This window comes from Miniopterus schreibersii (genome assembly GCF_964146895.1).
Source record: "Miniopterus schreibersii genome assembly, chromosome: 3".
Lineage (NCBI taxonomy): Eukaryota > Metazoa > Chordata > Mammalia > Chiroptera > Miniopteridae > Miniopterus > Miniopterus schreibersii.
The window spans coordinates 50,289,811-50,315,168 of record NC_138103.1 but is presented as its reverse complement, the minus strand read 5'-3'; the positions used below and the strand labels follow the sequence as shown (position 1 = coordinate 50,315,168).

General features: G+C 41.2%; 1 protein-coding gene across 1 annotated transcript in view; it reads right to left on the bottom strand.

Moving 5' to 3' along the window:
* The window catches only part of ST8SIA4 (ST8 alpha-N-acetyl-neuraminide alpha-2,8-sialyltransferase 4), an 83,952-nt gene extending 75,247 nt beyond the window's left edge, over positions 1–8,705 (bottom strand). The window contains exons 1-2 of the mRNA XM_081132245.1: positions 8,305–8,705; positions 932–1,063 (exon numbers count right to left, since the gene is read on the bottom strand). Coding sequence (XP_080988371.1) covers positions 932–1,063; positions 8,305–8,417 — 245 coding nt within the window. The 5' untranslated portion in view covers positions 8,418–8,705. The remainder of the gene's footprint in view (positions 1–931; positions 1,064–8,304) is intronic.
* Positions 8,706–25,358: the final 16,653 nt, after the last annotated feature.

Here is a 25,358-nt window from a genome sequence, read left to right as displayed (position 1 = left end):
ATATATGGGTATGATCCCAAAAGTGAGTAGGTAGAAACCCAAACAAATCAGTAGCTTATCCTTTTATTATACTCAATAATTGAATAGTTAGCATTTTTCAATACTAGAAATATTTGATGATTTTATTATGTACAGGATGGTCATTCTCCTGAACTTTTAAAATGGGTTCCAATTTACTAAAATGCTCTTATTAAAACCTACTGACCAACACAGCAACTTAGCTATGGAGAAAAATTATCTGCTTGCTTCCCTCATAATTAGGTAGGTCTAGCCTTACCTTTCATATTAGTAATAGGATTATAACTGAGAAAATAAGATATAATGGGTATATGTAGGCACCAAGTTTATTTTCAAGAGCTTGTTTCAGCTAAAATGTTACAAAGAATAAACCAGTATTCTAGAGAGCTTATTTTCTGATTTTCACCTATTTAGGACATAATTGTTGAGGCTTTTATTACAGGAGCTCACATAGAAATACCCATTGATAGAGTAAGTCATATTTAGTTATAATTGTCAGCAAAACAGGAGTTGAATAGGTTCTACTTATGTCTAGTGTGAGAAAATGCAAAATCAGTCTGAAGACCTAATAGGGAAGTTAAAAATAATTCACAAAATATATGACTATCCTGAGTAATTGAGTGAAGAAAAATATGTTAAATATTAGTACTCACTTAAATATCATATTCCATTACTATAAAGACAGTATATTCAAACTCACATATTCATCCTTAAGTGTCTGACTGTATAATGATTTCAGTTTTATGGTTTCATATTCTTCAGTGAGAAACATTTAGTAGAACTGATTCAGTTCACTCTTCTATTAAAGTATCCATACTTAAACTATAAATTAAACATTCGATATAAGTTTGCCAAGCCCAACATATTCAAGAACATGATGTGAAATGTATCCTGCCTTATTAAAGAAACTCACCTTATCTCCAGGACCAAAGAGGAATTGATTTTCCAACCTTCTACAGAGTGCTGGAAGATTGAAGAGCCAGCCTTTCTAATGATTTTATCAGAACTATTGACAAGGGATCGACTCAAACACAGTTCACCATCTCTGAAACAAAATAAACATGTCAGCTTCATGAAAGTAAGAAGCATTTTGTCTAAGTTGCATAATACATAATTTGATTTAGATTACTAGTGACAAATTATAGACACAACTTTTTCTAAATGTTAGAGGAAGAGTTAAATGACCATGATAAAAAGTATTGTAAAGATTAAGTAAATAAGATTTAATAAGGACAGTCATTTACACTTATTCTTTTTGAAATATAGCCAAATTCATATAAAAAAAAGCCTTTGGTGGCAAAGGAAACTATCAATAAAGCAAAAAGGCAACTTACACAATGATGAAGGTATTTGCAAATTATACATCCGATAAAGTGTTGATATCTAAAATATATGAAGAACTCATACAATTCAACAACAAAAAACAAACAAACAACCCAATTAAAAAATGGTCAGAGCATCTGGCATAGACATTTTAAAGAAGACATACAGATGGCCAACAGACATACGAAAACATGTTGAGCATTACTAATTTTTATGGAAATGAATATCAAAACCAAATGGCTTGTCAGAATGGCTATTATCAAAAAGACAAGAAATAACAAGTGTTGGAGAAGATTCTGTGAAAAGGGACCCCTTGTTCACTGTTGATGGGATTGTAAATTGGTGTAGCCACTATGGAAAACAGTGTGAAGATTCTTCAAAAATTAAAAATAGAGCTACCATATGATCCAGCTATTCTACTTCTGGTTATTTATCCAATGAATATTAAGACACTAATTTGAAAAGATATATGCATCCCTATGTTCATAGCAGCATTATTTAAAATAGAGAAGGTAACAAAACAGCCTAAATGTCTATCCATAGATGAACGGATAAAGAAGGTGTGATTACGATACACACACACACACACACATACACACACACACAATGGAATACTACTCAGCCTTAAAAATGACGAAATCTTGCCATTTGTGATATGGATGGATCCTGAAGGTATTCTGCTAAGTGAAATAAGTCAGATAGAGAAAGAAAAATACCACATGATTTTACTCACATGTGGAAAGAAGAAAACCAAAACAAACAAACAAAACAAAATAAAAATAAACTCATAGATGCAGACAACATACTGGTGGTTTCCAGAAGGGACGTGGTGAAGGTCGAGTGAAATGGGTAAAAAGGGGTCAATTGTACGGTGACAAATGGAAACTAGACCTTTGGTAGTGCGCATGCTATAGTGCACACAGATGTTAAGTTACAATGTTGTAACTTAAACTTACGTAATGTTAATACTAACATAAACCCTCATAAGCCAATATAAACCAATGTTACCTAGATTTAAAAAAAAAAAGAGAAAGAAAAGGCCTTTGCAGTATTTAAAGAAAAAAAAAATTCTCATCAAAGCTCTGTTCCAATTTAGCCCATTCCTTCCCACTGTGTTTAGACAATAGAGACAGGATGTGTTGCCGATTCTTCTGCATCTGTATACTTGTGACTCCCAAGATTGTAATTTTAGTTTCACAGAAGGCTCATACACATAATGGAAAGAGCGTTTGTTTTGTAATAAGAAGACCTTGGAATATCAGGTGATATGGACATGTGGGTGATTCAATCACTTGCTAGCCTGTATGACCTTGGACAATATTCTCTTTCTAGGCCACCAACTCCTTATCTTAACTTGAAAATTGCAATAACATCTAATTTACAATGACTTTGTGAGGATTAAGTGGGTCTCTGAATGTGAAAGTAATTTATAAAGCACTACTGCAGTGCTAATTCCTAATTTCTAAGATTACCTTGGGTCAACTCAAGGAGACACATTCCTGATAGCTGAGAGTGGTGAGGAGACAGAGATTGGAGTGAGGAGAAAACTCATTGAATAGCCATTATTACTGGTATTTTCTAGTACATCAAAGGAATCAGCTGTGCTACTCCATTCAATCAATAGTGTCAGTCAAGCACACCATGTGTCACGGTAATAGCAGGGGTGCAAGAAATAAGGACGATGGTGACAGACACGTATGACTGTATTTATGCCATTAGAACATTAATAGCTGAAATGGTTCATTGTTCAAGACTGTTTTCTTGGTACTTTATAGATGCAAAACCAGACTCAGAGAAAGAATCTAAAAGCCACCTGTTTGTGGCATAGCCCTTTCAGTATCTGCATTTATTTCTTTATATATATCCTTTTAATTTTTTAGAAATCTCAAAAATATAATTAAAAAGCAACATGATATTTGCTCAATCAGAAAGTCTAAATCTGTGTTTATTAAGCAGGCAATCCTCTCCTACTATCAATGGAAACACTGCTTGTTGAACAGCTGTTGGATGAATTCTGTAATTGGAGGCTTATGGTTTGGTATTTGGTCTGCATTCTTTTTTAAACACGTACTTCCAATTTAAAGCAACTACTCCTTGTAGAATTTAGAACTCTGTAAAAATTAATTGTGAAACTATCCTATTGATGAAAACGATACATTGGCATGCCTATACATGGCTAATAGTGATCATTTTATAGAGGTCATTTAGGGTGCAAGAAAACATAAGGAGAAATTTACTACTCAGTGGCCCAGAAGTCAATTTTTATATTACATATCTAATGATAATAACTACATATGAGTGAAAATGTGGATACACACAGAACTTAATCTTCACACTTTGGGAGGTATGCCTTTAAGAGTAGGGCACAAACTCTTAACCATTTCTAGGGGTAGGAATTTTTCCAGTCTTCATCTTGTTCATAACTGGCCTGTCAATATCATCTTTTCCTAACCATACATTGCTATGATTATAATAATTATTTTCACCACCAATAAACATTTATGGGAGAAGTAAAAATATACAGGGGCTGGCATTTTTAAATATTCATGGAAGATTGCTTTACTGATGTAGACACTGATACATTTTTACATGGCAGAGTGATTGTTATGATGTACCTAGCTGCATGGAGCCTTTTCAGAACCCCTCAGATTTGAAAAAAAAAGTATTTTAAAAGTTTAAATCAGTTTTATATTAATGACATGCTACTATGTTACTCTGCTGTTTGAATTCTTTTCATTGAACTAGTGATAAGCCAAATTTCAGACTTTTATCGTTGGAAAGGGCTTTGAATGAAAACAGCTACAACTAGTTAACTTCTTGAAGTCAATGAAATTCCTATGTGACAGGGCCTGGCCTAGTGCAATCTGAGGCTCTGGAGCAAATTTATTTGTATCAAGTTAAATAGGTCCCAAGGGATTTTTCACTTATGACCTTGGTAGCATTCTGTCTTAGAAAAGGCTATTCCTTTAGGTGAATGCAAGGCATGAAGGATATTACCACCCCCTCTACTAGTTTCTCATTCCACATCGGACATGACTGCTAAACAGCTGCGCTGAAAACATTTGCATAGGGCTACATACAGGAAGATTTAATATGGTCATCTATAGGAAAAACAACAGCACACATCAAGGAAATAATGTAGCATAAAGCCATATATATATTATGAAGTTTTTCTGCTTATATGGAGCTAAGAGAAACCCTCTTCGATGGTCATCTATGCAACTAATCACTAGTTATGTTACTAATATTTACAAATATATTTTCTCTTTGAAGTATGAGTTGTCAGACATCACTACAATTTATTAACTCTGCAGTGTCTAACAAATACGATTAATTTTCATGAGATTAGTTCCCAAAAGCCCTGCATTCACCCCCCCTGAAACACTCGGTATGATTTGGTTTTGGAATGAATGTGTTTCCTTTGGACTAGGTTAAATCTCCTCATTAATATAAAAATTTCAAAGTCATTTAAAAGAAATGGACTTGCATCCAACTAAGCCTGAGCACAAACAGCAGGCCGTTTTCTGTTTTCATTACCTAAGTGTCAAACAACCAAAAGTAAAGATGAGAGATGTACTACTTCAACTTACTGCTTGATGGTTTTGAGCAGAATTCCACATGTAACACATGAAGTGAAGAAGTGCAGGCTCTGGGTTTCCTGATTTACAAGAATGTGTTCTACCCTACAGCAACCTGGAAGGAAGTTTGCTCACGGTAATGCTCTAAGTATGAATGCCTATCTCCACAGTCAATTCAGTCATCAGTTTCAGAACTAATACTGGTAAGACAACATGAGGTACACAGTCAAATTAAAAAGATCTCTACCTGATAAGAAATGTAAGTTAAAGTCTCATTTGTGGCCAACCAGGAAAACGGTATGTGGTAAGTTCTAAGGAAGGCAATCAAAACAAATATTTGTACGATATCCAAGCCTCTGCTATACCCTGAAATACGTCGTCTCGTTAAATAATCATACCCACATGTTTTTATCCGTAGGACCCTTAGGTTGACACATTTCAAATGATACCCAAAGAGCATACACAAAGTCAGTGAAATCTTGGGCCAACTGTGAGGCAAGTGCCATTTTCCCCATCGAAAACCATGCCAGTCAAGATCAGACCATGTCCTACCCCCAATGCCCTTTGAGTTCAACTTTATTAACCGGTCACCATGCCAGGCAATTAATAGGCTTGCATTACAATGCAGTTTTCAATGTCCAATGATTACTCGATCTTTCACTGCACTGATTCTAGATGGGACCTTCAGTTAAGAGACGCAGGAGCCCAACAGACAAAGAGCTGCCTGCCTGTTGAAAAATGGTAGCAGGGAAGCTAAACAGGAATCTAGGGGCATGGTCTAAGATATGAGGAATATGGGAGGCCCTTCACTGAATCTACTGCCCACTCAGAAGGCACGCAGTGCCCCCCAGACGTGGGAGGCTGGCTCCCTTACATCACTTTTGAATACTGGCCTGGGCTCTGGGGTCAAACCTCTACGCTAATTTGCTCATCTCAAAACCGGCCCCGCCACGTGGCTTAGGGAGCCGGCCAACGACGTGATCTTCTGATGAGTCAACCTCCCCACCAGAAGCATGTTTGGGAGTTGAAAACGAAATCATTAACTTGCATCACGAGCTTGTCGGTTAAACGTTTTATCCCGAGGGAGAAGGGAAGGAGTGCTCAGGGGGCTGGCTGTCTCGCTTGGCCGCCGGCAGCGCCGACCCCCGGGGCTCGGGAAGGGCCGCTGGTGGCCCCGCAGCCAGGGCGCAGCGCCGCACCCGCAGAGCGCAGGGCGACAGCGGCTCTCCGCCTCGCCCCGCACACCTGTAATTGCGGGTTTTAATTAAGGAGGAGGAGCACGGTGGCGGACTGAGCAGGGAAAGTGATGTTCTTTTAAGGGGGCCTGATCATTCCTGCAAAAAGCCCCGCCTTCCCGCCCCCGGCCGGCCCCTCACTAATTCTCCCACCCTCGCCTCCAGCTCCCGGGAGGAGAGGACGCCGAGTGCACACCTCGCCTCCCGCAGATTAACTCCAGAGCCCGCCCCGGGCTTTCTCGGGGGAGCAGGGAAGAAACCGCAGCCCACCCCGAAAAGGCTGCGAGCGAAACCCGCCGAGCCAGCCGACCCGCCGCGCCCGCGCCGCGCCCCCTTCCCCAGCGCCAGGGCAGCGCCCACCGCCGGGGGTGTCCCGGGAAGGGCCACGGGAGCAATCCCGCCCCCGAAACGTGGAGCGTCCCGGGGACTCTGTTATTTCCCCCGAGGGACTGGACTGCTCGCGGCCGGCCGTCTGGGGAGGCCCGGAGAGGGTGTTTGGCAGCATGTGGCGCCCCCTCTCTCCCCGCTCCTCCCACCCACTCCCTCTCTCCTGGGTCACCAGCAGTGGGCCCGAACCCCCAGAGTCCTGGCGAGGCTTGGCCGCTTTGTCTGGGCTCAGGCTTATCTTCGGAGCCCACCAGCTGGAAGGGAACAAAGAGCCTCGACCCCCACGCCCCAGCCTCCGCCTCTCCCCCACGCGCCGGTTCATCACCTTCCCAAAGACCCCTTTGTCTGCCTGGGAAGCACAGGTCTGCCAGGGATGCCCACAACCCCCCCACCCCACCCCCAAAGTCCTGCTTTTCTGACAATCGAGCTAGGTCACATTCGCAGCCCACCCACTCCATGTGTAAGCGACCTGATCACCCAGTCGGGCACCCCCTCCTCCCCAGCAGACCACTTAGAGATTTGTGGGTGCATTACGACCATCCAGGCCATTCCCTATGAGCTTTTTCATTCTCTCCCAGTTCCTTTTTACTTCTGGCTGTCTCAGTTTTCTATACAATAGCAATCCCTTCCCTAAGGGTAAGCCTGTGTCTTGCTCAATTGCTCATTACTTAGGAAGGAGACTATTAACAAACAAATGGAGTGCATGAAGTTCGTGAGCGTGTGCACGCTTTAGCAGGCTACACCACACACACACACACACACACACACACACACACACACACACGGCAAAGATTCTATCTTCGTTTTAATAAATGCCGAAGAAAATAAAAACCAAGCGAGCATCTCCGCCAGTGTGGAGTTTCCGACAGCGGACGCCTCCGGATGAGGGAGGATTTCCGAAACAGGACTTTGAACACAGTTGACAACCAGGTTCACATCCTCAGAAAACGCTTCCAAGCCCTGTAAGCAACACAAAGTTGCAGCCATCCCCCCCCCACCCCCACCCCGTGGGTAAACTTCAAAGAGACAGAGGCCAGGGGCAAGGAGGAAGGAAGTGTGATATTTAGAGAACTTACAGGGGTGAAGGAAGATTTTTGAACTCATCTAGACAAACTTGAAAAAAAAAAAAAAGAGGCAGAAATACAGTCTGTTTGAAGCTACAGTAGCCAGCTTCTAAAACTGTAACCATGACGCCCGAGCGTTTCATCCACGGAAGAGCCAGTAAGAAAGTATCCTCGGTTGTGCCGGAGTGTCTGGTTCAAACTAAGCTCCACGGGTCCGCCCCGCCCGCGGGAAAGTAGAGCGCAGCACATTTCCTGCGTTCTGGGCTTTACCTTCAGCCCCCCTAAGCCAGCTTTCCCGGGCATCTCCTCCAGTGACAAGACAGAGAAGGAAGGGCAACCAGATGGACAATAAAGATCTCGCTAGAGTCCTGCCCACGGACTGGAAGGACAAGGGCACACGCTCTTTGTTGACACTCCTGCGGTGACTTCCCCTTGGGCGTGCGAGCCCTGGCGCCAGCACCACTGGCACTGCCACCCAACAGCAAGTTGAACTCTTACCGGGAACACGCCTACAGAAGCACACACACCTCAGCCGCTGCCTTTGTTATTTAATTCGCGAGACTGAACACGCACAAGCTCCTAGGAACACGCATCGTACCCCAACCCTCCCTCTATTGTCTATATTCACACTTCATTTATGGCTTGACTTTTTTTTTTTTTTTTTTTTTATCCTATCGTGAAATGAAGCTTTTCATTTACCCGATGAGTTGCGTCTCCTGGTGCTCCTCAGTTCTTGCTATTTCTTTTGTCTTATAAAAGATCAGGAGAAGACTTATCGTGCAGATCGTCCACCGCTTCCTAATGGAGCGCATCGTGGGTGCCGGGGAAAGTAGTGGTTGCCCCGGCTCCTGCACCTTCTCTGGATAGGAAAGCTCCGTTTGGGGGAGACAGAGTCGCGGGAGGTGGGGGGCGTTATCCGTGCGAGGCGAGGAGAGCGTGGCGCGGGGATCTCCGAGGCAGGTCGCGGGGGTCCGGGCGGCCGCGCTCCCGCCGCTGCTCCCGCGCTGCCCGGCGCTCCCCGCGGTGCGCGCCCGCCCGGCCGGGTCGCCGCGCGCAGCCTCCCGGGGCTCAGGTTTCTTTAAGGACCAGACACCTTGTGCTTTGAAGGAGACGGCAGCTTCTGCAGCTGGGTTGGGGGCGTCGCTGGCCCTTCCCCTTTCCTAGCAGGGAAATGATGAGCGACAACCGACCAATCAGCGGGCGGAGGAGGCGGAGGCTGCCGCGGCCTCGCGTCGCCGGCGCCGCCCGGGGAGTAACGTTGCGGGCTCAGCCTGCCCGCGCCGCCGGAGGAAGCCGGCAGCCCGTAGTCGGACCCGCCCGCTCACTCCGGGGACCAGCCGTCCCGCACCCCGGGACCGCCACGGGAAGGAGTCGGGCGGCTGGCCGGAGCGCGGCGGGTCTGCTCGCCGGGCCGGGAAGCGCCGCGGCGGCGTCGGCGAGGAGAGGGCGCTTCTGCTGCCGGCCGAGTCCAGAGGCGTCTGGGTGGAGACGTCCTGGGGCTGGGGCTGGGGCTGGGGCTGGGGGCGCGCCCCCGGGAGGTTCGCGTCCCCCCAGAGCTTCTGCAAACACACGCAGGCCCGCCCGCGAGCGCCCGCGCGCGCCCGAGTGGAGTGAAGGGGGGGGCGCGACAGAGCAGAAAGGGGGCGATTTATCCTGGGAAGTGCAAACACGCACCGATTAGCCTGTGGCCCGCTCAGGGTGGGCGGGGGATGACCCCGGGTCAGGACCCTGCGGGAAACGAGCGATGACACATGCGTCATTAGGCACTTTATGGATATGTATGTGACTCTTTAGTTGTCATTTGGAAACTCCTCACGCAGAAGTCAGGGAAACTTCATTCCCCCTTAAATTTCACTGAGGAGAAACAGGATGCTGAGAAAAAGCAGCCACCGAGGACCTTTTTGCAAATGCAAGTACACCTGCACGCGCGAAGGAAACGGAAAGACGTTAGGAAGGAGAGAAGGAAAGGGGGGAGGGAAGCAAGGGTGGGACAAGCTCTTCTTTCAAAGCCTCGGTAAGTTATCCGTCACCCTCTTCTCCCTCCTACGGTTTCCTCACTTCTATTGTATTCAGTGGCAGGGGCATTTTTTTCCAACCCTGGGCTCCAGTCCTCAGGGCGTTTCTCTGCTGTCCTTTGGTCCCCACCTCACCCAGGGAGAGCTTGCTGCCTGGCTGTCCCACACAGACCCTGGGCCTCTACCAGGGGCAGGAGGTGTGGGTCAGGAGGCACCTCTGGCATGAACGGTGCCCGGAGGCCAGGATTTTCACCAAGCTACAGGCCAAGTTCTTCTGCCCCACACTCCCACCTCCAACTTCTCCACTGAATTTCTGTTCCTTCAGATTGAGCAGTGGCTCTAGCTGTCACCCACTCTTGGCCCCTGGGGTTTACACCACAAGCCCGGAAATGGTGAGGCCCACCACCAAGCCCATACCGAAGGGGAACAGGAAAAGCAGCTATGAGTTACCAGTTTCAAGGCAGCTGAAAATAATGATAACATCTAGCTGCTTTGCTTTAGAAAGAAACCAGGTCCCCACCAACATTTAGCTTTCTTTGCCGAAGGTTTAGGAAGATAAGATCACCTCAGTTCTGAAGCCTCGAATTCACAGCAGAGCGAACTAGGGGGCTGGGTTAGAATGCGCAAAGGGGCAAGTGATTATGAGCCTTTATTGACACTACAAGTGGCCCGCTGGGAGCCTTTCAAGTTTATTGACGTCTAGGCAAATCTCCCTTGCATTAATGCATCTCTATCACACTGACTTCTTCACTTGGAGAAGCTGCAAGAAAGAAACAGCTTATTTCAGTTAAAAGGGAACTTGGAAGGAGAGGACATGGACAATGCTTGGTTAGGATGCTAGGTTCTCTAGGTTAACTTTTGATTCTGAAACAATAAACAAATGTATTTTGGATTTTAAATAAAACACCACTCACTGATGGCAACAGCGTAATATGCATCATTTAATTAAATGTATCCAACTTATCTTGAGCAATTACTATGGGCCAGGCAATGTGGAGGACATGTGAACATACAGATAATTAAAGTACAGCACCTAACCGGACCCGAAGTTCCCTCACTCAGAGGGGGCAGATTGTAAAACAAGTAAGTTGCAATATGGCACCATGTCTAACAGCAGCATTTGAAGCCCGTACTTGGTGTCTGCATAAGCTACTGGGTAGAAGCAGGTGGAGTGTTTAAGTTTGGGGCAGCCATGAAGGTGGGCTTCCTGGGGGAGGGCACACGTAAATTGGGGCTTGCAAAGCTAAGGAGTAAGCCAGACAGAGGGAGGGCAGAACGTGGCAAGCAGAGGAGAGAGCATGTGTGACTTTTGAGAGGAATACAATGCTGGTGCTTTGGAGAACTTTGAAGTAGTTCAGTACTGTGAGAACAGAAAGTGGGAAGGAAGGGTAGTGGGACAAGGGTTTCAGGATGATCATGATATCCTACAGCGCCACAGTGTCAAACTACCTCCTCTAAGGGGAAAGCTGCTACAAGGAAATCTTCAAGAGGAAAGTGGGTTTAATTCCTGCGTTAAGCTTTACGTTAAATTAGGGGAAACTCTTTGTTAGACGGGCCAGGTACAGAAACTAGGGTACAGAGATTCACCAGGGCAGGAAGCCCAGGGTGCCTAGCAAGGGGCAAAACTGAGAAAACAAGAACCTTGTCCCAGGGTAATCTTTCTTCCCCCAGCATATTGCCCGTCACACGGTTTAATCGCCCCGGGCATTTCTCCCTCAAGATAACATCTAGGCCTCAGTTGTATTTCAGCTCCAGGCCCAGACAAGCAGGGAAACCAGACAAGTGGCTGACTCGGTACACTGACTAGTGACCCCCTGCCCTGGCACCGGCCAATCAATGGAGACTACAACCCTGAAAGAGCACAGCTGGAGAGCTGATGAATATTCTATTGAGACACCCCTAAGACCTCCACTAATATTTCCCACCTGCAAGAAAGAGATAAATACACTCAGGGCAAAGGATCCGGTGTGCTCTCTCCCCTCCGGAGGGGAGCGCACCAGCGCCCTCTCCAGCCCTTCAAGGGGACCCCAAGAGATTTGCAACCCGGGGAGCAATGGGCAGCAGCGCATCATCCCGGGGTTACCCCCTGAACCAATCTCCAAGGCCCCTCCTCTCTCTCCGACTTCTCAGGGGCCACAGCAGCCCCGCCTGGGCTCTCCTGTGGTCTTCTGTGCTCTTCCTTGTTTCACTGTCTCAAGTATATTTTTGCTGCCATCATGGACCCAATATCCTTTGGCTCAGTGCTGTGTAGCCCTTCCCTTTAGATATCTCCACCCCTTTTTAATAAATGTAATTTTACTTTATTCACCCATCTGCGATGGCTATTTAGCTTGCCCAAGCACCGCCAACTTTAACCTGTCACCGATCATCTGGCCCTGACAGAACAAAACAAACCGAGCAACAACAGAAGAAAAGCACACCAAGTGCTAGTTATAAGAACACAGAGGACATATTGAAACATCTAGAAGAGAAAAAAATGAATGCCCGAATTGTATAACACTGCTGTTTCTAAATTCCTTAAGCACGGCAGCTTTTACATTGAGGTAAACACTTCCGAATGATTGATAATGGGTTCTGCGAGACTCAAGAGCTCCCCCTTCCCATATTTGAACAATTTAGTGTTTAGAGTGTATTTTAGTGTCATTTGTCTAATAGTATTAGATTCCTGAAATATGCATCCATATTTGCCAAGTTAATTAAAAACATACAGGCCAACACTTGAGCCAAATTGAGGACAGTTTGGTTCTTCTCAATATGCAATTAGGTATAAGAACCATAAATATAAATATTGTGTAAGAAGACTTATCCACACAAGAGTCTTTTGGACTCACTTCTTTCCATTAGAATGCTTGTTTTGATGATCCTGAGAAATTAAAGTTGTTACTAAATTTCCATTCTATTTTTGGACTGTAAGTTCTTCAATAAAGAGAACACATTTGTCTTTATTCAGCACAATTCTGCAATTACACAGTGCCCTATGAATAAATAATGAAAGTAATGGCAGCTGCTTTTAAAATGTTACTTTATCTTTTAACTAAATGTAAATCATGTTTTAATTGCTGGCTGTGCCCTCAACTTCAGCTAGAAATAAGAGGATAGACCCTTGGAATCTCACAGTGGGTTTTTCAGTGGCCCATGATAGTTTTTGTTAATAAGCTACTTTTTAGAACAATTTTTGATTTACAGCAATATTGAGCATAAAGTACAGAGACTTCCCATAACCCTCACTTCTAAACATGCACAGCCTCCCCCACTATCAACATCCCTCACCAGAGAAGCACATTTGTTAACATCGGTGAAGCTACATTGACATATCATTGTCACCCACAGCCCATAGTTTACATTAGGGTTCACTCTTGGTATTGGACATTCGATGGACTTTGCGAGGTGTGTGATGGGATACAGGTATTATACAGAGTAGTTTCACTGTCCTGAAAATCCTCTGTGCTTGGCCTTCCCTCACCCGCTAACCCATAAGAAACAATGATCTTCTTACTGTCTCCATAGTTTTGCCTTTTCCAGAAGTCATTTATTTGGAGTTATACAGTATATAGCCTTTTTATATTGACTTCTTAAATTCCTCCATATTTTTTTCATGGCTTAAATGCTCACTTCTTTCAACACTGAATAATATTTCATATTCTGGATATACCACAGTATTTATCTAAATACCTACTAAAGGACCTCTTGGTGACTTCCAAGTTTTGGGAATCATAAAGCTGCTGTAAACATTCATGAGAAGTTTTTTGTGTAAACATAAGTTACCAACTCATTTGGGTAAATACCAAGGAGTGTGGTTGCTGGTAAGATGAATGGTGAGGCTACGGTTAGCTTTGTAAGAAACCTGAACTGTCGTCCAAGTGGCTGTACTGTTTCCCATCCCACCACCGATGGATGAGAGTTCATGTTGCTTCACATGCTCACCAGCATCTGGTCTTTTCAGTGCTTTGAATTTTGACCATTAAATAGGTGTTTAGTGGTATCTCCCTGTTGTTTTAATTTGCATTTTCCTGATGACATACGGCAGGGAACATCTTTTCATAAGCTTATTTGTCATGTGTATATCTTCTTTGGTGAGATGTCTGTAGAGATCATTTGCCCAATTTAAATCGGGTTTTTCATTTTGTCACTGCTGAATTTAAGAATTCTTTGTCTATTTTGGATACAGCCCTTTATCACATACGTTTTGCAAATATATTCTTTCAGCCCGTGGTTTGCCTTCTCACTCTTTTTGACAGTGTCTTTCACAGAGCAGACATTTTAAATTTGATTAACTACAGCTTATCAATTATTCTTACACCCATCATGCCTTTGATGAATCTAGAAAGTCACTACAAAACCAAGGTCATCTAAATTTTTTTCACCTGTTATCTTCTGAGAGTTTTATAATTTCCCATTTGGTATTAGGTCTACCATCTATTTTGATTCACTTTTTGTGAAGAGTGTAAGCTATACATCTAGGTTATTATTATTTTTTGCATGCGCATATCTAGCTGTTATGGACCATTTGTTGAAAAGACTGTCTTACCTACCTTGTGATGCCTTTGCTCCTTTGTCAAAGATCAGTTGAATATACTTGAATAGATTTATTTCTGGGAGTTTATCTCTTCCACTGATCTGCTTGTCTATTCTTTCCCAAGTAACCACATTGTCTTTATTATTGTAACTTTATTGTAAGACTTGAAGACTTGAAGTTTCAGTCCTCCAAGTTTGTTCTCCTTCAATATTGTGTTGGCTATTTTGTATCCTTTGTCTCTCCATATAAGCTTTAAAATCAGTTTGTCCACAGCCTCAAAATGACTTGCAAAGGTTTTTATTGGAATTGTGTTGGATCTGTACATCAAGTTGGATAAAACTGACGTCTTGACGATATTGTCTTCTTATCATGAACATGGATAATCTCTTCATTTATTGAGTTAGCCTTTGATTCATTTCATCATAATTTGTTAGTTTTCATCATCTAGATCTTGTACATATGTAGTTATATTTATACCTAAGTATTTTAGTTTTTGAGTGCTAACATAATTTTTTTATTTCAAGTTCCAATTGTTCCTTGCTAGTACCCATGGCATTTTAATAATGGAAATGTTGGTGTATTAGTCCAGAACCTCCAGAGAAACAGAACCAATAAGATGTGTGCACATACAGACAGAAAGATTTATTCTAAAAAACTGAGCCTGTGATTGTGGAGGTTGGCACTTCCCAGTTGTGCAGGGCGAGGTGGTTGGCTGGAAGAGGGACGAGTGAATGTTGCAGCTCAACTCTGAGCACATCTGGAAGCAGATATCCCTCTTCTTTAGGGAACCTCAATTTGCTTTTTTCTTAAGGCCTTCAGTTTACCGGATGAGGCCCATCTGCATTATGTAGGACAATCTGCTTTACTCAAACTTTTTAGTTTAAATGCTACTCATCTAAAAAACACCTTCACAGCAACATCTAAACTGGTGTTTAACTAATTATTTCAGTACTATGGACTAATCAAGTTGGGATATAAAATCATCACAGATGGGCTGTTAAAATTGTTAATGACCTTACAATATACTGAGAATTATTCATGAAAGATTTTTACCTATGAATCAATGATCAGGGAGAACAAGAGAAAATGCAGCAGATCACCACTAGGCAACTCAGTCTCTTATTTTTTTCTGGACAAAATATCTAGTTTTAAAAATTTGTTCTAAATTAATTCATTTTGCTCATGTAAATATGCATAAAAGCTTCACTGATTTTTGTTCAGTATGTGTATTCATTGTGGTTCTGTTACTTTTGTTTTTTTCTTCATAATAAGCAAATGCAATAACAACAGTGGGGTGATCTTGACTATAGGTACTATATACAATTAAAAATTTAATATAATTTCTGGAATAACAGGAAAAATCCCACCATTGCCATTCTCAGTTCTTCCCCACTGTCTAACACTGCCACTTATCCTATTGTTTGCAATTATTATTTGATTTCTATTTAAATATAAATGTCTTCAGAAAAAACAGTTCTTATGCACTGTTGGTCAAATATTCTTCAATATATAATATCCATTGAAAATGTTCTCTGAGATATCTTTCAACTACTGCTAGTCAAATACACTCCAATTTGGAATGGTACTTCAGTTGCTCATAGTCCACATTTTAATTGTTTATAAACCCTTATCTCCTTTGGTTTTATAATCCTAACTCTTGTTTTATTTCCTACTGCAAAGATCCCTGAAACAAACAGATACACTATCCCCCAGATGTTTTGGGAAGTCCTCAAAGTCCCCCCTTATTACCTAGTGATTTATTTTCTGTGTTCTACTTTTGCTGTTTTCTTAGTGGTGATGGGAAGAACTATCTGGTAGAAATAGAGTAACTAACTATAATATCAGGCCAAATATTACCCCCAACTGCTCTCCCATTGAATAGTGGTCACTTACTATCTAGGGAGTATATTGTTTAGGGTTGTACTTTTTTAATCTTAGTGTACTTTCTAAGTCTCTTAGATCTGATTTAGCCTGTTTCTTTCTGTACTCTTATCTTTCTTTTCTCATATCGCCCAATTCAATCATCCACTTAAGCTCTTCTTTTATGTAACCAATCTTCCTTTCATATTATTTTCAATTCATCATAATAGAAACAAAGATAAATAGTCATATAAATTGTTCAAGGCTAAAAGAATTATTTGTGTAGGTCTGTCTCCTTTTAGATATACACATCTATGTAATCATTTTTATAGTTATAATAGTATACAATGAGTAACTCTGGAAAATATTGCTTTGATGTATATATTGTAACAATGAACAGTTGTCGTCAATTTGAATTTTGTGAAGCAGACATTCTAAATGATTTATTAATGTTTATTATTTAAATATTTTAAAGAAAAATAATGAGGCCATTATTAACTGGCACACTAGTGATGGATATAACCTCCAGAAGACTTGTTTTAAGGCAAAGTGGATCAAAATTAAATACACACACACACACACACACACACACACACACACAGCTAAGTGCCAGTACTACACATTTATTTTAAAAAATATCATAAGAGTTGTTAATACCAGACTCACCTACTCTGATAGTAATGATTGGGAGGCATTAAGTAACGATTGTCTCATCTCTCTTCACAATTTGTGTTTATTCCAAAATTTTTAATTTATTTATTTTATCTACTTAGTTTCCACATGTGTTTGAGTTTGCAATCCTTCAAGTAAATAATTCTATTAAAGGATACACAATTTATAATTTAGCTGTGTAATAGATTGAAATTTTAATAATCTGGGCTTAGCAAAATGAATACTTGGGCAAGTAACTAAATGAAGTCCTTATGAACTAAACTTTTGAAAGCTAAGTTAGAGATGCGTACCTGTCAGTAGGAGAAAGCTGCTGTGGGTTAATGAGTCAATAGATCCTTGTTGGGAGGAGCCTGTGGGGATAAAGGGAAAATAATGCGTCTAATTCACATTTGACCTGCGTCTCATAATAGGAATAATTGATCTGCTTTCTGCATAAACGCAAGTCACACTTTCCTACACTTCACCAGAAAACTTTACTATGTAAATACCTATGGCTAACATAGGTATTATGGTTAAACACATGCTTAGAAATTCACAGCTCATGCACATTTTCACAGTTTATATTGGTTATAATTGTGTTTCTATTATAAGAAAAAAAAAGAAATACATTTTAAAATTATATGGGGAAGATCCAAATTACCTGGTATTTTAGCACCTCTTGTGTAACCTAAATGTACAACTAGTTACCATATGTGTTAAATGGAGATATGAAGAAGAAAGTAGATTGGATTTATCCACAGAATCTTTTTGACAGAGGAATAAACTTACATGGGATTCTCAGAAGTGAATGGATTATTAAAATTTTTATGATGTGTAGAATTCCTGTGGAGTCTAACTTAGAACCCATGATGATCTGAAGGTGTGACCTTGGTATCACAGACACCTACCATGTCTGTTAAGGTGAACAGAGGTGTTTGGGCAGTTGATGATTCTTGCACATAGATATTGAGATCCCTTTGAGGATGAAGTCACCAATAGAAAGCATCAAAACTAGGCTTATATCATCAGTTCTCTGATGACATATAGTAGAACAAATGCAAAAAACACTTCAAAGTATAAGTTGACTCAAGTACACAATTAATCCCATGGTTCAGTCATTCACAACCTACAGTCAAGAAGTTAAAGTTGGGGCTAGAATTCCACAGGACACTTGGAAACCATGTCCTATCACCTTTTCACTCTACAGATTTAAAAAAATGAATTAAAGTGTTATCTAATGATTTACATATGATATTCATTCATTTATTATAATTAGTCAAAAGTGTTCCTTGAGTACATGCTCTTTGGCAGACACTATACTTGGCATTGAAGACACAGCAGAGTACAAGCAGACGAATGTCCTCCTCTTGAGGAGTTTAGTTTCCAGATGTAGAAAGATATAATAAAAGGGAAAAAATGGAGGTAGCTGCATATTGTGATTAGTGCTGTGAAGGACTCTCAACAGGGCAGTGTAACCAGGGTAGTGACGTTCTTTGAATATGATGAGGGAAGGGCTATAGACTTTATCAACACTTTGGCAATGGTAAATTACAAAATATTTTCTTTCTTTTACTTTATAAACTTTTTTTTTTAACATTCTACCTTTGTAGTAACACATTATACAAAATATTTTTTCATTCATACCTTTATTCTGTAAGCTATTGTCTAATTTTAATATTTCTAACTTTTTAAACGTTTTTGTTAAAAACTAAGACACAAACACACACATTTAGCAGAGTCCTGCACAGGGTCAGAATCATCATATCATCGTCCTTCACTCCACATCTTGGGTGTCCCACTGGGAAGGTCTTCAGGGGCAGTAACATGCACAGAGCTGTCATCTCCTCTGACAACAATGCCTTCTTCTGGAACACCTCCTGAAGGACCTGCCCAAGGTTCTCCTTGAGGAGCTGTCACTCTCCAGAAATATGCCCATGGTGGTTTTCTTGGTTTCTTTTCTTCTTCTTCTTTTTTTTTTTTTTTATCAAAGATTTGCTTGTAAGTAATAATGCACCATGAACATTCCTCTCTATTAATAAAAACCGTATATGTTCCATGGGACTCTGCACATTTCTAATTTTACAAGCACTATTTCCATGTTACAATGTATTGCTACTAGGCCTGCCTTGCTTATGATTTGGAGGATCTGACAGAGCTCAGCTCAGGATCAGCAATTCAGACTGAATGGGTACTTCGTGTCCCATGGTGTTAGGTGCTCCTTCTATACCAGGGCCTAGTAACATTCTAGAAGCAATTTTTAAAAATAGTGTATGAATCTCCCCTGAAAATGGAACAGTCATGGCTCAGAAACCTGGACATCTACCTTGTGCTTCTCCTAATGGAGTTTGCCATTAAAAACAGAAGGAATCACTTCCCATTCCCAATCCTCTGTCAGGCTGCTGTGTTCTACCTACTCTAGTCTATATCTGCTGCAGAGCACTTTCCTGGGCCCTCTTCAAAGGTGGAGGCTTGAGAGTCACTCTGTAAACAGTTCACAGCAATATTCTTAAGTGTGAGACTCCTCCCTGCAATTTTTCTCCCTCCTTTCCTCCTTCCTTCCCCTGGTCCTTCTCTTCTTTTTTCTCGATGGGATCCAGGCATGAAAACTGGTAGAAATCCAGGAACTGGACCAGGAATCATGACATTTTATTGAAGTAGCTGCCCTCAGGTGCAACGCCTTCCAGGCTTTCTCAGGAGACGGTTAACTGGTGGATTTTCTGGCCTCACACAGTATATCCAGTAGCTTGGCCACATGGTGAATTTTTAAGTTCTCTGCTTCCATGTCCGCCGTTTCTACTTTACTCCTTATGAGCTATCACTTTCTCCACGCTTGCAAGAACCATCTTAATAGTGTATCAACACTGTTTTGTGAGGTCTTTGTCAAGGTGAGGGATCCTTTACCATGGGATAGTTTCCCCTTTCAATAAAGTAAGAACTCCGTATCCAATCTCGTGTTCTAGCTCTTTGGCACAGAACCCTCAGGGTGTAATCCCGATCACATTCTCCCAACTCCTCCCAGTGTACATTGACTAGATCCTGCAGGATCCACTGTTAGTTTATTGGTGCCCTCAGGTGCTTTTGCGGCCCGGTCCCATCTTCCTTAGCATACCCAGCACTTCCCCAGCTTGGAAGCTAAAAGATCGCTGCCGCCTGGTGCTGAGTGGGGCTCAGGATGCCTGGTGAGCAAAGATCACCGCCTCGCTTTCAGGCAGCGGAGCAGGACTCGTCTCAGGCCTATGGGGAGTCTGGGTGCACATAATATTATCCACAATAGAAAGTGATTGAGAATGACACTGTGTTGGTTGGCCACACCTTGATTTTGCATGCATAAGAATTTTAGGGGCTTATTCTTCTCCTGTTTCTGGGAGTATGAAATAAGTTGATTTATTTCATTAAGTTTATTCTGTATTGTCGTCAATGTTGATGCACGCGACAACTACTTTAAGCAATACATGTTAGAAAGTTTTATTTAACATTTCGATACAAATTACAATATATTTTTTTCAAGAAATTCAGAGCTTTTTAGCAAAAAGAAAACACATTTTTGACACTTCTTATAAAGGCTAACTTCGGCAAGTTAAATATCTCTGTAGGCTTTAGAAAAAATGGGCTATTTAATTAATTCTTCTGGGCTTAAAAGAAAATGAAAAGGAAGAAAAAAATAAATATCTCTACAGTTTTAACTGAATTTTGTTCATCTCGTGGTTTAAAGCAACCCATTGTTAATTTTGGAAATCCTTCACAGTGTTTAAGTCTCAGATCACCTTTAATGCCACCGAGATTTATTGTCTAAATGAAACAATCAAAATAAGAGACAGTCATATAAGTGGCAAACACCTCTGTTCAACTTTCTCTTTGCAGTGAGATAATAAAGCTCAGGTCCGTTGATCCTGGCACCACTATATAGGAGCATCCTATGGCTCGCAGCACAAAATCCCAAAATGGTATGTGCAGAATCATACTCTAATATATTAAAAGCCCCATAGCAAAACAATGTATAACATTATGGTTTGAAGAAAGAATATTTTTTGTGAGAGATTGCACATTCAAACATATTGAATGCTCAATGTGGCATTTATTTGGTTGGGCAATGAAAGATTCATTTAAACATCCATGAATAATCACACAGTTGCACATAATGTTCAGCAACACTTACCTAAATGTTTCATATTGCCATGGGATAGATTCTTTCACAAAGCCCGAAAGTGCACAGTTGATTGTATGATTAATGAAAACAGGTCTAGTTGATATTATTCTAGCATCATCTACTCACACTAATGTTGACATAGGTCTTTGTTTTATTCCCAAATATATAAATATGAGAGCTATACATATATTTTACAGGTTATTCTAAAAGAATTAAGAGGCATTTTATTATTTTTTTCATAGATGAAAGAGAAACCATTTTAAAATAAGTGTTAAACCTTGTGAAAATGGAGGTGACTCATTTACCTTTGAGTTTATGTAAAGGTTCTGTTTTTGATATAAAAGGCACAAGATTCTGTTTTTTTTTTAATTCTCTGTTTCACCCAGTGTGACTACATAACTGAACCAAAATGTTCCTGATCACTGGAGAAAGCATTTAGTTTTGAGGGTGGAGATAAAAATCTAGGGAGAACAGGATTTTTACATATTTTAAGTATTCTGGGAGAAGAAAAAGAAAGAAAATAAGTTAGCTGGGAAGAATTCCTCACAAAAAAGTCAGAAACATTAGTTCTTTGGCTCTTGCCTTAAGAACCAATAAGAGAGGTTCAGAAAAAGGCAAACCCCCCTCCAAAAAAAGAAAATCAATCTGATTCATGTGGATTGGGAGGCACAACAGGAGCTCTTTTAACAAAGTTTAATTATTTAATTATTGCTGTGAATAATATTGCTTTCTTCTTGGGAATGTTTACACCAAAGCTAAGGTTGAAAAACCTCTTACCCCTTGTGTGATTAAAACTGCTAATTAATTATCACACTAATTGTAGGATTTTCATATACGATCCTTGAAGTATCTGAAATCATTAGTATTCATGAATCTTCACAGCTATCCTTATGTGCCATTGGTATGTAAAGCCTTTGGGACAATAATAGATACTCTGAAAATTTAATAATAGAATACAAAAAATATGCCACTGTTTTCCTGTATCTCAGCTTCTTAAGTTTCACATTTGAATGCATTTTTACAACCCTTTCCTCCTCCCAACACCTCTACTCCACTCTACCGTAGAAAACAAGCATGCCTGTGTTAGTTATCAATCATACTCATTGTAAGCTGTTTATCTTCTTGTCAGCATCTTAGGAAGTCCAAAGGAATTAATATAAATGCTATTGTGATGGTTAATTTTATGTGTGTACATGAAAGCTGTTTTGGGATGAGATTAACACTTAACTTGCTGAGTGCTGGGTGAATCAGGTTGCCCTCTGTAATGTCGGTGGGTCCCTTCAAATCAGTTGAAGGCTTGAACAGAACAGAAAGGTCGGCTTCCCTGGGGGGGGGCGGGGATTCTTCCGAAGCTGCCATGGGCTCTCCTGTGTCTTGACCTGCAGGTCCACACTGCAGATTTTGAACTTGCTGTCCTCCATAACTGTGAGCCAACTCCTGATAATAAATCTCCCTCTCTCTCTCTCTCTCTCTCTCTCTCTCTCTCTCTCCATAGCATTATATACGAATATGTATATATATCTATATACATTTGTATCTGTATATCTATATCTGTATATCTTATTGGATCTGTTTCTCTGGAGAACCCTGATTAAAACAGCTTTCATATAAAACTTGGATATTCAAATTAGATAAAACTATGTTTTAGAAACTTAACCATGATCACATTGTTAACATCTCTCCATGGTTCTATCTAGGGCCTTATATTCTCCCTGCTTGGACAACAGAGCTTGCTTAATGGAGAGGTTGTATCAATAATTGCACTGCCAGGGCAGGTTTATGATTAGATACAAGCTCTCTCTCTCAAGAAAGTGACAATGGAAGCAGTTTATTTAATATTTGAAATCCCAAAATACAACAACATCAAATAGAAGAGGAAAGAAGGAATTTTAAATAGCTAAAAATATTAATATGACCTGTTTTAGGGAGAAAATGACAATATATAGATATAGAGTAAACAGATAAGTCAAAAACTCCTAAAAGGTCAGTTAAAACTTGACTTTTCTTTCAAATTTTCCTGCTTAACACCTTTATACCTGAAAGAATCAATCAAAATATACAATGAAATTTTAGACTTAAAAATTTTTTTTAAATTAATTGTAGTTTCAATTCTCCAAACAAACAAAATTCAAACCTAGCACATTAGAGCATTTGGGGCTGTAGCAACTGGTCCTAAGGTAACTTGAAAAATAGGACTCTGCTATCCTAAAATATTGAGCAGCCTCTACAGCCCTTTAACCTCTTGTAGACTGTAGGAAGGGATAATAATCTGTCTGTTTTGTACTTTTTTTCAGAAGTGAAATAGGGTAGGTTGCAAAATGGTTGTAATCAATAAGGGCTACAAGGACTGTCAAGGATAAGACTAACCTCCAATGGATTTATGGCTTAGAACTGACAGGAGACCAGCTCGATCCTACATGGTGACTAATTTCACATTGCAGTAACCTCCAGCCTCATGATAGGCTCCTCGTAATACATTAGCATACTAACCAACACGCCCGAGTCGCCATGACTGGAAATGAAAAGCCCAGGTAAGGATACATGGTGGTCCAAGTGCTCTTCCAAGAAGCCTCCACCCCTTTCCCAGAAAAATCCTGAATATTTCTCCTCCTTATTGAATGTCCTATTCCTTGATTAAATGAGCCTCAATTAAAAAAGTAAATCTCACTTTGGAGGGGCTGCTCTGTCTGTGGGTTGGCCTTCTCTCTGCCCCACTGCTTCACTAATAATCTCTCCTCTTTAAACTCTATGCTGGCTCCAATTTGAAGTCTTTCCTGCAGGAAGCCAAGAATCCACAGTGGGTCCACGGACACCTGCATCAGAAGTGGCCAAAAGTGTTCCTCAGGGCGGGAAAAAATGTATTGGTAAGGAGTTTTTGATTAAAAGATCTTCATAAAAACTACATAGAAAACTTGTGCTTCTCAGTTAGGTCTTATTTCCCTCTATAAACAGCTAGAAAATTAAACAAAACAAGTATGTTTAGACACTGGACAACAGTCAACACATGACTATTAGATAAGAGAAACAAAAGGGGTCAATGTTCTTAATCACTCTGGCTTTGGCTTACAGGTGATTTCTAAATCCCAGAGCAGGGAGACCCTGCTCAAAAGACCCATGGTGCACTTTTTGCGTGAAGAGTTGCGTTGGCAGTGTTTCTCCACACTCCATGTTGAGGTGGCAGAATAATCAGAAGCTGGCAACCAATGAGGAAGAAGCTACAGAGAGAAAGAGCTCTGGAAATCTGCATATGGATCCTCTGGAGCCTATGGTGGATGCCAGTCAGCATGGGTAGGAATACCAATCTGTGAGAGCAGACAAAAACACTCAGAGGAAAGAATAATTGCCAGGTATTTGTAAACCAAACAATTGTATCAAACATGGCCATGAATCCTTCCAAGACCCCACGCCAAAGTGAAGAATTATCATTAAATATATGGGGGATTTAGTAGAGATACAAGAAAAACCATGCTTTAATAACTGGTCTGAACTACTCCTGTAAAACAGATGACTCTAGACCAGGGGTCAACAAACTAAGGACCAAATCTCGCCCACGGCCCGATTCAGTAAATAAAGTTTTGTTGGAACACAGCTCTTCTCATTCATTTCCTTATTATCTATGGAGGGTTTTGTGCTACAACAACAAAGCTGATTAGCTGAGGTGGAGGCCACATAGCCTGCAAAGCTCGAGAGAGATACTGGCTGGCCTTTGACAGAAGGTGTGCTGATTCCTCCTCCAGACACACCCTGATCAAAAGGATAGTCATGCACCTCAACAGCCTATTAGAACAAAGTCCAAAACTGTTAAAAGTCAGACAACAAAATTCAGTAACCAACAACTTAAAATTCACAACGCCTGTTGTCAAGTTAAAAAAAAAAAAGTTTAGGTTTCAACCAAGATAGCAACATAGGAAGCTCCTGAACTCTCTCCTCCCAGGGGTACACAGGTGAATAAAAAATACTTAGATGAAAATGGGTTAGGCAAGATGAGACACACAGTGCGATCAACCCTGTTCCAAGCAGAGTGCCACACAGTTGGGAAGAAACTCCCAACTCCCAGCTTCACTGAGGCTTGCGACCGTGAGACCTACCAGGCTACAGCCAACAAATGAGCAGTTGTTTGTGGGCGCACTGGCTCTCCCCTTGCCTATGACTGTCCCCCTTAGGGCCCAGGGTGGAGGGAGCAGGCATAATCACCCATCTCCTGGTCTTTCCGTGAAAGTGGTCCACCTGGATGCTTTGAAAGCTCTGCTTGAGAGTAAAGCTCCTAACTGAGCATTTATCAAAAGATATAGATACCATTTTGTTCCTATTTTTAATCTTCAGATTTCAGACTTTTTAAAAAATCCCATTTATGTGTTCTACAGTGGTTTTAATGGGTGGATTTGGGGAGATAGAGATCGAGATACACTTAGTAACCTGTTTTATAGCTGAGAGATTTACTATATGTCATTTTGGCAGTTGTACTGGAATCATCATTGTCTTAAAAGTAACGGCTATAGTGCTATATTCATCCTTCGAAGAGCTGTTCCCAAGTTAATTAATGAAGTCCATTGAGTAGGCTATT